The sequence below is a fragment of the Falco peregrinus genome, chromosome 1, assembly GCF_023634155.1.
Source record: "Falco peregrinus isolate bFalPer1 chromosome 1, bFalPer1.pri, whole genome shotgun sequence".
Classification (NCBI taxonomy): Eukaryota; Metazoa; Chordata; class Aves; order Falconiformes; family Falconidae; genus Falco; species Falco peregrinus.
The window spans coordinates 52,038,860-52,050,868 of record NC_073721.1 but is presented as its reverse complement, the minus strand read 5'-3'; the positions used below and the strand labels follow the sequence as shown (position 1 = coordinate 52,050,868).

The 12,009-nt window shown below is 64.7% G+C and overlaps 1 protein-coding gene across 2 annotated transcripts in view; it reads right to left on the bottom strand.

The window, feature by feature from the left end:
* Positions 1–3,893: 3,893 nt before the first annotated feature.
* The window catches only part of OLFML2A (olfactomedin like 2A), a 51,278-nt gene continuing 43,162 nt past the window's right edge, over positions 3,894–12,009 (bottom strand). For both annotated transcript variants that reach the window (XM_055800307.1, XM_055800302.1), the window contains exons 2-8: positions 7,481–7,744; positions 7,063–7,170; positions 6,763–6,948; positions 6,298–6,559; positions 5,949–6,182; positions 5,602–5,787; positions 3,894–5,370 (exon numbers count right to left, since the gene is read on the bottom strand). In XM_055800307.1, coding sequence (XP_055656282.1) covers positions 4,769–5,370; positions 5,602–5,787; positions 5,949–6,182; positions 6,298–6,559; positions 6,763–6,948; positions 7,063–7,170; positions 7,481–7,717 — 1,815 coding nt within the window. In that variant the 5' untranslated portion in view covers positions 7,718–7,744 and the 3' untranslated portion in view covers positions 3,894–4,768. The remainder of the gene's footprint in view (positions 5,371–5,601; positions 5,788–5,948; positions 6,183–6,297; positions 6,560–6,762; positions 6,949–7,062; positions 7,171–7,480; positions 7,745–12,009) is intronic.

The window sequence follows — 12,009 nt, the reverse complement described above, 5'->3', positions numbered from 1 at the left end:
GGCCCAGAGCAGGGGGGGAGGTGGAGGCTGCCCCTGCACCCAGTGCTCTGCCCCTGCCACCTTCCTCCTCCCCTGCAGCAGCTCCATGGTGGGAGCAGTGGATCTGTGCTGGGAGCAGTGTGTCCATGCTGGGCTGTGCCCACTGTGCCTGCCCCAGCCCAGAGAGGGGGACATGGGGGAAAGGATGCAGAGGCTCCCTGGTCTTGCAGGTGGGTTCAGGCCTTGGTTTCCCCACTGCACCATTTCTGGCAGCCCCCTCGCAGCCCTGGGGTGTTGCAAAGGTGCATGCAGAGCCGGCAGCGCCTGCTGCTCGCCTGACCAGCGTTGTTTGGGTTGGTCAGTGCTTGCATCCTGAACCCCTGCTGCACTTCCAGCCACAGCTTCGTCACGGTTACAAGAGAAACAGCTCCCTGCTATGAGCACAGCCTGGCCAAGGGGAAGCACTCGAGCAGGTTTGGTGCTGGGCACCCCCCACACTTCCCAGGGGAAACCTCACCCACCGTGTCCTCCCCAGCTCCCTGCTGGCCCTGGGTGCAATGAGCCGGTGGGTCTCAGCAGGGACGTACCCATCCTGCACCGCCCTGCAAGCCATGGCTTGGGGATGCAGAGAGCAGGGATGTCCTGGCAGAGTGATGCCAGCACCATCCTGCCACACTGCCACTGTGCCGGGGAGCCAAGGCATGTCCCTGGGGAGCAGGAGGGAGAGGCACAGCAGCAAATGCCTCCCCTCCCCGTGTTGATGTGCTGCCAGGGCAGCAGGGACCATGTGGCAGGAAGGGTCAGGGAGGGCAATAAAAATAGATCCCTGTGACGCTCAGTGCTGCCGGCTCCAGCTTTGAAGCATGTTCATGATGTGGGCACAGCCCCAGGACTTGCTTCCACCTGCTGCTGGACACACATCGCCTCGTTTCCTGGGTCAGTGGCCCCGGACGGAGATAAGAATGGAGGGAAGGGCCCAATTACCCTGCCAGATTCTCCGAGCACAGCTGCTCCTGGCCCTGCAGCCCCCAGGCAGGCGGCTCTCAGCTCTCTGTGGCCAGGGAAGGGCTGCGTGGCCTGGGCGAGCTGTTGGATTGTCTCATGTCCTGGGGCTGGGGTGGGCAGGGCCCTCCTGTGGCAGCAAACTGCAGTCAGGGTGGTTCAGCTGCACCAGCTGAGGCTCCCGGCACCCAGCATGGGATGAGGACTGATGATTTTGGTGCATCTTTGGCAGGTGCCAACAGCTTGCGGCCAAGGACAGGCTCCAGACGGAATGTCACCTGGAGCAGGGCTGGTGCCATGTCCTACCCTCCATGCATCCTGCCTGCCTGCAGGCTGGCCACCCCCTGGGCTCACCAGTGGCACCAAGCTGGCTCTGCGCTGTGCTGGCACCATGCCACGGTGCTGATGGGGCCGGCTCAGCGGCAGGACGAGTGGGACAGCCAGCCCGGTCAGTGGGGCCAGGGCTGAGGCAAAACCACCACAACCCAACCAGCCCCAGCCAGTAACCGAGGAGGTAGGGGGGATGGAGGCTTCAGTGCCCGGCTTCCCCCGGGGCCGCCGTGCTGCAGGAGGGGGTTTGGAGGGAGGGCTGTGGTGCCAGCAGCACCTGCCTGCATGGCCTCGGCTGCTCTTCCCCGGGCACTGCATTGCCGTCACGGGGCCCTCGGGCACAGCAGCCCCTCAGCATCCCTGTCTCAAGCTTCATTTGCTGCTTGCTGCTGAACTGAGAGATTTTAATCTTTTAATCACGTTATGAGCTGAGGTGGTGCCGGCCACGCACAGGAGGAATGTCTGGAAGTCAGCAGCGCCCAGCGCGGCAGGAACCCATCCTACCCCCATCCACAGGTCCTCATCATGTCCTGATCGGAGACCCCCATCTTCAGCCTCCCTCATCCTGCCTGGGACCGGGACCAGAGGCCAGAGAGCAGGACCAGGCATCAAGGGACCATGGACCAGGACCACAGCCGGGGAGCAGGGTTGGGACCTGCACAAGGACCAGCTAGCGAAGGGATGCTGAGGCTGAGGGCCACGGGCATGGACTGGTCGCGCATGGGCTGGTCGGGGCCAGGCAGGGAGAGCTGGAGCAGGCGCTCACAGGCTTTTCCATGGACCCGACCCCGGGTGTGATTCCCTGACACATAATAGCAGAGAAAGGGGATCAGGGTGACTTTGAATTGAGAGAAAGGCATGGAGCAGTGGGGGGTCCGGGAAGCCCAAGGACCCAACACAATAACCCCACTGGGAAACAAAAGCCCCTTTGTTTTTGTTCGCTGCTGGTGTTTTGTCAGTGGGGAGCCAGAGGAGGCTTCGCTGGTGCTGGGCACGTAGGGCAGAGCCCCACACGCTGGGGGCTGCTCGCACAGTGCCGGTGCCGTGGCTTGTACGGTGCTGGTGCCTTTACAGCCTGTGCTTGCTGCTGCATGGCCTTGCGCTGCCAAGAAACCCTCGTGAGGCTGCACACTGCTGCCAGCTCGCCACTCTGCAGCACCCCCACATCACCCTGCGTTGCCCCACATCACCCCACATTGTCCTGCATCATCGCACATTGCCCCCATCGCCCTGTGTTGCTCCCTCCCCAGGCACCCCCAGGCTGTGGTGCGAGGGGCTGCAGAGCCTGGCCAAACTGCAGGTTTCGGGGCCAAGGCCAGGCAGCTGTCGGGGGCGGGGGGGGGGGGGGAGAAAGTATTTCATGCAATGCCTGTCATGTGGGCATAATTAGAGCTTCTCGTTATCACGGTGTTAGTGGCAGCAAGGAGCATGCTCTCAGAGGGGCGTCTTTGCAGGAGGCCCCATGGCTGCAATTAGGTGACGCTGCCCTCCAGCCACGCGGGTTTAATTACTCCCTTCCCGGTGTTTTCATCCCGAGGGGAGCGGAGGGGCGTCCCACAGCCCAGCCCGGCACAGCGAGATGGCAAAGAGCCACGCAGCCCCTGCCGAAGAACAACAAAGCCCTGGAATTAGAGATGCGCTGGGAGTTTACTTTACCGCAAAAAAATGTCAGAAATCCATATTGTTTGGACAGGGATTTGCTGGGGATCGCTAGATAAAAGCCTGGCAGGGACCCAGCTCGGGGGGGAAAAAGTCAGCCAGCTCCTTTCTCGTGGTGAGGACTTGCAGCCAAGCGAGGGATGCGCTGGGCGCGGGGGTTGGCAGGGGCAGGGGTAGGCAGGACTTGTGTGAGCCAGAGCAGGACCCAGGTCTGGGTGCAGCATAGGGCCGGGGGGTGCTGAGCTGCCCCAGGCCCAGCGCTGGCTTTGGCTCTTCATGGTAGAAAACATTTCAGCCGTGCCGGCATCCTGGGACAGCGGGCTCAGCTGCCCGGTGATGGCTCTGTGGCACGAGGAGCCCAGTGGGACACGAGGCCAGTGCGCAGGGCCTCGTGGTGCTGAGTGGCAGCCGCTCTAGCACACACAGGCGGGAGCTGGGCGGGCAGGCTGCTCCCACCCGGGGGCCTCCAGCAGCCCCATGCTTGCCAAATTTTGCAGCAGAGTCAGGGCAGCTGCTGCCCCGTGCCCACGCTCAGCTGCTCCCCTCTCCCTTTCCTACTTGCCCTGGCAGCAGCGCCCAGCCCCGGCTGCCGCAGCTCTCACAGGGAATGCCAAACCCCCCATACCCCCGCCGTCTGTGCTGGGGACTCACCTGCCTCTGTGCTGCCCAGCCGGGGCTGTGGCACAGCCGGGTGCTGTGCCGGGTGCTGCGCAGGATGTTGGGTGCTGCCCCAGGCTCAGGGTGGGGGATGTGGGGTGCTGCCCCAGGCTCGGTGTGGGGAGCGCTGCCCAGAGCCACACCAGATGTGCAATGAACAGCAGCCACATGTGCCAGCAACCCCCGGGCATGCCTGGCTGTGGGACAGGGACGGCGAGTGCCCACCCTGCCCGGCTTCGGGAGAAATGACAGCGCACGCAACCCAGTTTCACATCTGTTATTTTTTTAATACTGTTCATGTCTAAAATGACCAAACCCAAGCCAAGCGCTGCTGGCCCCTTGCCCTGCCTTAGGCGGAGAGCAGGATGGCCCCGGGCTCCCTCGCCGCATGTGCCTCCTCCCCACCGGTGCTGGGTGCCGGCTGGGCACCCCGGCACTGCGGCCATGCTGCTCTGCACCCCCTGCCAGGAGAGGGGACTTCGCATGGCTCTGGTGAATGCATTTAAATAATAAGCTAATGAGCGGCAAAAGCAAAGGCATCTTAATCACGTCTCCTAAAATAGCAATCAGCAGCTGTTCCTCCTGCCCCGGCAGCGAGGGGGCCCTGCCCGCCCCGCGGCACTTGGCGCAGGCGAGGGCACGGAGCCCTGCAGCCGGCACCAGGCTGGTAAGGCACTCACACCTTTACGGTGACGGTGAGTCTGTGGTCAGTGCGGTGTGCAGAGCGGTGCTCAGGTGGGGCGCAGCACAGGCGGGTGCTCAGTGCGGTGGCATGGGGCAGGTGCTGCCATACCAGCAGTGGTGCAGACTCGGCTGCCTCCCGGTGTTGCAGGGACACAGGGCTGAGCTCCTCTCCGGTGTCCCCAGGAAGGCAACGCTGGACGAGCTGCTGGCTGTGGGGCAGCCCCATGGCCCCTGGGGCCACGTTGTCGTGGGGGTGTCGGCTGGGGGCTGCACTTACCACATCCCCTGCCCTGCAATGCCACAGGCACGGTGCAGCTGACTGGGGCACAGCAGACGGGGAGGGTTCTGGGGTGGGAGCCAGGCTCTTGCCGCAGCCCTGGCCCAGCTGCATCGGGGTGCCCCGGCCGGGCATGGTGGAAGGTGGGCGCAGGGATGCGGCTGGGACCTGGCCGGGCACTCAGACCACGAAGCGCAGCCCGTACGTCATCTGATGGCCGTTGTCCCAGGCGTAGAGCACCTTCTCCTTGGGGTTGTAGTCAACCTGTGTGGTGAAGGCATACTGGTTGAGGAAGGGCAGCCGGAGCTCTGCCTCCGTGTCCGTGTGCGTGTCGAAGGCGTAGGAGATCTGCCCTTCCTTCTGGCTGTAGGTGTCCACAGCGTAGAGGATGCCGCAGATGATGAAGCAGTTCCCATAGGCATTGCGCTTTAGCCCTGTCTTCCAGGTGGTCTCCCTGCGCACCGAGAGGTCTCCGGGGTCGAGTCGGCTCAGGACGATCACCTCCTGCTGCGAGTAGTCGTAGTCCACGGAGGGGTAGATGACCCAGAGCCCGCTCTCATCCACAGCGAAGTCAATGTCCGAGTGGCCCCTCCATTTCCAGGGTGTCGTGTCCTCGTACACCACGTCATGGAGCAGCGCCCAACCCGCCACATACCTCTCCTTCAGGTCGTATTTGATGATGTTCTTGGTGAAGGCGCGGTTGTAGTAAAAGGCCCCCCGGTACACCACGTGCCCAGTGCCGATCCAGTTGTAAGGCAGCTTGTAGAGGTTGCTCCAGCGGCCTGCGAGCGGGTGGGAGGTGTGTTGGGACACCTCGCAGCACTGGGGTCCCACACACGGTAGCCCAAGCGTGCTGTAAGCGGCAGGGGACTCATTTCCCCCTCACTGCCCCATGGGTGCTCCCCATCAGCTGCCCACCGCCCCAGGGCCCAGCACAGCCGGTGCTGCACGGCACTGGGTGCTCCCCCAGGAGGAGCCGGGGCCCCTGTGCCCGCTCGGCCACCAGCCCTCACCCTGCTTGAAGTTGTCGAGGCTCCTGAACTCCACCAGGCTGTTGCCGTAGTAGTAGTTGGTGACATAGATGCGGTCGTCCTTGGCTGCCGGGTCCTTCATCCAGGCTCCCTCGTTGCGCCCGTAGCTGTGGTGCTCCATGGGGGGCTCCACGGACTCGATGGTGCCTTCACACTCCACCTCCTTCACTGGGTACCGAGGAGGAGGAGGAGGAGGAGGAGGAGGACGAAGTCTTACCCCTGCCCCAGGCAGTCTGCCTCCTCCAGGGTGGGAAGCCCTTCCACACAGCAGGGCTACTGCTGACCCAGCCTGGCCACAGGTGCCCCCTCCCAGCCCCCCCCTCACCCACCTCTGTTTGGTGTTTCAGGGCCCCCGGTGCTGTCAGCCCCCTGCCCGAGGATGGTGGCGGGGATGACGCGGGCAGTGCTGCGGGCGGCCAGGGCGGTGCTGGGCACAGCTGTGGTGCTGGGCACAGTGGTCTCTGCCCGCATGACGGCTTGGGCTGGGGTGCCCTCAGCTGGGGGGGGTGGGGGGCCCCTCTCCTCCTGCCGCTCCGGTGCAGCTGCCCCCCTCCCAGGGCTCTCTGCAGGGGGACGAGCCAGGGGGTCGGTGCATTTGTGAGGGCAGCCCCTGGCCCTCCGCCTCGGTGGGAGGGTGCCCCCAGCCCCCCACACCCCTGCCCCACCCTGGGGACTCACCGCGGCTGCCAGCTGGTCCCTCCACTGTTCCCACCTGCCCAGCCTTGTAGTAAGTGATGCCTCGGACCACAGTTTGCTGATGCACAGGTGGCTTGGGCTTGGGCGTGGGCTGCGACCCCCCCCTGGCCTTTGCGTTATCCTTTTTGGGCTTCTCGGGCTTCAGCTGCTTCTCCTTGGGTGCTCGGGGGGCTGCCCTGTCCCCCAGTGCCTTGCGGGTGCTGGGGTACCGTCCCACCTCCTTCTCTCGGCCGCCCGCTGTGTTCTGGGGGGCACAGCCCCGTCAGACCCCCACCATGCCAGGCAGTGGGTGCAGGCACCAGCCCTTGGCTGCTGGCTGGTGCACCCCGATGCACTCCTGGGAGCTGCCAGCCCCCGCCACAGCCGTGGGGGAGCATGGCTCTGCCCCACGACAGCAGCCCAGTGACACCAGCTGGGGCTGCGAGGGGCTGGGGTCGTGGGGGGTACCTGTGCCTTGGTCTCAGGGACGGCAGCAGCATCCTTCTGCAGCAGCTGGTAGCCCAGTTTGGAGATCTCCTTTTTGATGCTCATCATGATATCGGAGTAGTTCTCGTAGCGTCTCATCTGGTTGGTGAGGTGCAGGACACTCTCCTTCATGAAGTCGTTCTCTCTGCTCAGGTTGGTCTTGATGGTCTGGAGGAGAGGAGAGGTTGGAGCCCCACTCAGGGAGCCCACACCTCCCCCAGATGGTCCCAAGCAGCCAGATGGGGCACACTGTGGGGATGGTGCCTGCTGCAGCTCACTCACCTCCTCCAGCGTGTTCATCTGGGCCACCACCTTGCTGATGTAGGAGTGCACCTTCATCAGGTCCATGCTGTAGAGTGTTCCCTCCAGCAGGTCCACCATGGACTGCAGCTGCACAGGAGAGCAGGGCTGGGGCACGGGGAGCTGGGGCACAGAGGGCTAGGGCACAGGGCTGGGGCACGGAGGGCTAGGGCACAGGGCATGCAGCATGGGGCTGGGACACAAGGCTGGGGCTGGGGCAGGGCTGTGCAGCCGCTGCTGATTGCCCATGTCCTTGTCCCTGCTCACAGCCAGAGCGCAGCAACCACACTGCTCCATCGCCCTGTGGGCCTGCCGGGGCAGGGACAGGGAGTATGGGCTCCTGCATGCAGGGAAGGGGTCTCTGGCCCCCAGCCCACAGTCCCATCACATCTGCAGATACCTTGAAAAGCTCGGGTGCCTGCTTCTTCAGCTTCTCCATCTTCCACTCATTCTCACAGGGGTTGAGTGAGGAGGGGGGTGCGGTGCAGGAGCACTTGCAGTCAGCCCCCGAGCTTACTGTCTCCACTGTGTAGAAGTCCTCCACCCGCAAGCTGCCGTTCCTGACGCGGCTGCAGGCGTCCTTGCTGAGCGGCCGCAGGATGCACTTGCAGCGGCAGTCGGAGCCTTCTGAGGTCATCCGGACCTGGTCCGCCTCACCCAGCGCCTGGGGTGGGGCAGCCAGTAAGCCTGGTGTCCCACCCGGCCACCCCATGGGGCCCTGTGACCCCAGCAAGACAGCACGGCTGGCTCCCTCTCTGCTGCGTGCCCAAAGGTCTCCCACTGCCTCTGGGGCTCCTGGCCATGTCCTGAAGACCGTGGGGCATCGTCTGGCCCAGAGCACCCTGCACCTGGGTGACAGTGACAAAACCCAGGCAGCCGCTCGCCCCCACAGCCACCAAAGCGCTTTGTACCTCGAGGTACTTTGGTCCTATTTCTGTTGCTGTTTCCCAGCCTCCAGCAAGAGCCGAGTGAGCAGGGACGGTGGCGAGGAGACCCAGAAGCGCCTCTGTTCCCCCACGCCCACAGCCCCAAGCCCACACAGGGTCCCTTGTTCATGGTGACATCCAGCCACCTCGGGGCAAGCTCGGCCGCTCCAGACTCCGGCAATGGCCTGAGGCACACATTCAAGGACTCCCTTGTTTCCACACATGGCCCGGACTCACGCTACGGGGCCCAGGGTGCTTTTTGGCTGCTTTCTGCAGATAAGAAACCATTCTCCCTCCATCTTTGCGTTGTGCTTGGGAACAAGGCTGCGGCTCAGCCTGCCTGGCGGGATGGGGACCTCCACCCCTCTCACCCCCTTCTACCGGCTGTGCACCCGTGGGGGACATCTGGGCTGGCAGGGAGCATGGTCAGGCTGCCGGGTGCCCTGGCTGCAGGGATGTGCCTGCCCCGAGCACACAGGAGGGTGGCAGACAGGACAGCAAGTGTGGTGACCCTGGAGGGTGAGGGCTCTTCCTGCAGGGACTCTGACTCACCCTGGGAAACAGAGCGGTGGCAGAGCTGGGAACCGAGCTCAGCCCCAGCTCTCCCATCCTCCCGCAGAGCACGGCGCGGCCTGGGAAAGGGCAGAGGCCCACGTCCTGCTGCGGGCAGCACCCACGGCCATGCAGGCACCGTCCTTCCAGTGCCCAACCGGGCTGACGTGCTGGTGGCACTCAGGCAGCAGCTCTCCTGGGCATTGCCTGCGGGGCAGGGACCCCCAGCTCCCCACAGCCCCCCAGCCAGGGCCAGGGGCTTCCCTTCCTCAAGCAGCAGCAAGACCTCCTGCATTTTGCATTTCAAAAAACCCTTTCTCCTTCAAAGGAAAACCAAGATCCTGCTGGCTGGGAGGAAAACCCCAGGCGGCTGAGAGGGCTGTAAATTGAACAGGATCTAATCAAGCTCTGTCTCGGCAGGGAGCAGCAGCGCTGGGAGCAGGACCCCCTCCCCAAACACGTCCTCTCCAGGCTCTCACATGTCCCTGGGCCCCCTGACCTGCCCATGGCAATGCCAGCACTTGTGCAAACAGGCAGGCCGATTCACAGTCCGGCCACGAGCTGCTGGCCCCTCAGCACACACCGGGGCAGCTCCCGGGCCCCCAGGCTGGGCTGCTGTCCCTGCCACAAGTTCTGTCCCTCTATGCACACGGCGCTGCACAAGGTCCCAGGGTGCACAGGCATCCCTGTGGGAGCTCTGCACGAGGTCCTGGTGCACACAAGCATCCTGTGGGAGCTCTGCATGAGGTTCTGGTGCACCCCATGGGAGCCCCACTTGAGCTCCCAGCCTGGGTCCCCTGATCCCACCAACGCCCCAGGCACTGGCCACCGGAGAAGCTGCCCCCGTGCAGCACCACCCACTGCCCTGGCGCAGGCTGCGATCCTGCCTGCCCTCAGCGCCTTCAGGAAGGGCTGCAGCTGCCTGTGCTGGAAGCTCATTCCCCCGGGATCCCGTGGGAGCGGCGGCCATTGGCCGCGTGTTCCCTCCCACCACCCTCGGCAGCGCGGCTGCGGGAGGCACGGCTGGCGTGGGGCCCCGCGTGTCCCGCCGAGGTGGGTGCAAGTGGCCCGGAGCTGCGCAGGCAGTGCTGCCAGCAGCTGCTTACACTGCGCCATGCATGGGGGGCCGCAAACGGAACCCACCTGGCTGCATCAGGGGGCAACCCCTTCCCCAGAGACCTCCTGCTTCCCACCGCTTCCCTCCTGCGTCCCAGCGAACGGCCCCTGGCCCAGGCAGCGGGCAGGCAGGCAACGGGCCAGGGGGGTGGGCAGCGGGCCAAACAGGCAGGCAGCGACCCTGGAGCCCAGCAGCCACTTTTGTTTCATGGCCATGCAGTGACAGACAAATCCACTCACCTTGGGTCAAGGTGTAGTGGGTGCAGGGGGCCGGGGGGGGGGTCTGGCTGCCCCTGCCCAGGCGCTCACTGCATGCGCCCTGCTGTACCACAGCCGGGGCAGCTGCCCACCTCCACGCAGGGTAGTAACATTAAACCTCATTCTGCCTTTTAAACGGCTTCCTTAAACAGGAACCGTATGTTCTATTTATACGGAAAGGACTATAAACAAGGAAGTCTTAAAAAAAAAAGTCCCCCCAAGGTCCATTCTGCCGAGGGTCACCCCACTTTGGTGCACTGGCTGGGTGCCCTCCATCAGCCTGTGCCTGGCTGCACCCCCCGGGCAGGGGCAGCCCGCACACCCTGGCACATGCGGACCCGCTGCCTGGCAGCGTGCGGGTGGGTCGGGACTTGGGGGCACGAGGCAGCCCCTGCCAAAGGCTGGCACACTGCACCAGCCACTCGGAGTGGGAATGTGACGGCTCCCTAAGAAACCATCCTGGGGGCCGCTGCAGCGCCCTGGGGGCTCCAGGTGGGTCTTTCCCTGAAGCTTCTCGCTGGCTGAAGACCCCAGCCCAGGGTGCAGGCAGGTGGGTGCTGCCCCTGCTCTGGAGCCGGGTGCCAGCTCTGTGGCAGGGCCGTGCACCCATGGCTGGTGTGGGAGAGCATCCCTGCACTTTGTCAAGGGTTTCCTCACTCCCAGTTTTACAAGCCGGGTAATTTTCCCAGCGCTGCCTGGTTTCTGGGACCTCTTGCAAGAGCGTCCATGTGAGCACTGAGTTTGTGCCATTATTTGGAGAAAGCGGGACCTTTGACAATGAACCTTGGCCAGCTTTTAGGCTGTTCTTTGATTGCTGCCAGAGGACTTGTCTTGGAGGAAAACACGCTGCGTTGATAAGCATGCTGCTGCATGGCGTGCCTCTCACACAGCTGCTGGAAGGCATGTCCCCATCACAGGAGGGAAACCATGTCACCCTCCTCTTCCTTCTCCTCCCTGGCTTGGCACAACACATTAAACACGTTCTGCAGCACGGGGAGCCATGGCAGAGTAGTGCTGGCAGAGCGGGGCCGGGGCTGATGGTGGGCAGGCCCCGGGCGCTGGCACAGCTCAGGCGTCCCGTGTTAGTCACGGGGACACGACCAGGCAAAGCGCTTGGGTGGCACACGAATGCCCACTGACAGGACCTCGCCCCAACGGCAAGAACTGAAAAACTCACCCTCAAGCACAGCCCTGGTGCAGAGGGAGGGATGGAGGTGGTGACGGCACCACGCGGGTCTGTGGGCTGTGGATCCCAGAGCCCTTCAGACAGCATCACCCCTGAAATCCTGCAGGATCTCCAGCGCAGGGCTCCCCCAGACATCACTCCCAAGCCAACCGTTGCCAACAACAGCTGCGTTTTCATCTTACTCCACCAAATGACTTGGAAAATTTTGGCTTTTTAACGCTTTGGTGATCCTGGCATCTGCACCCTTGCTCCCTGGGGGCTGCTCCCACCACTCTTGCCCTGGGCTGGGTCCCCATGTCCCGGCTCCAGCCTTGCCCGGGCACCGGCCCCGGGGGAGAGCGGCGGTGGGGAGGGCTGGGAGCGAAGGCCTCGGTCCCACGGGAGAGGCCGGCTCCCACGCGCTGCCGCCTCCCGCTCCCACGTTCCTCTCATCTCCGCGGGGGAGTCTTGTCCGGGCCGCGCTTTTCTGGCACGGAGGCGCTAATTGCAGAGCTCATCACGGCAGCGCTGGGCTTTGGGCACCTTCCAACCCACCCAGCCCGCTCGCGGTCGGACCCCCCCCGCGGCACGGGGCGCCCCAGCCCTTCCCTGAGAGCATCCCACGCTCCGGCCCGGGCCCGGCGCGGGGGTCTGTGCCCGCTCCCCGGTGTCCGGGGCGGCCCGGCTGCTGCCCGTGGGGGGCTCGCCGGAGCTTCGCTGCCCCAAAAGCTGCTCCCGCAGGGAAACACCGTCCGTGCCGCTCAGAGCGGGGGCCCGGCCCGCGGGGACACGGTCCCCGGCGCAGATTGCGGTGCCGGCCCCAGCTGGAGGCGGCGGGGATCGCTCCCGCCCGCTCCGCCGTGGGACTCCCCCAGAGCCCGCCTGGGCACGGCAGCGACCGCTGCCGCCACC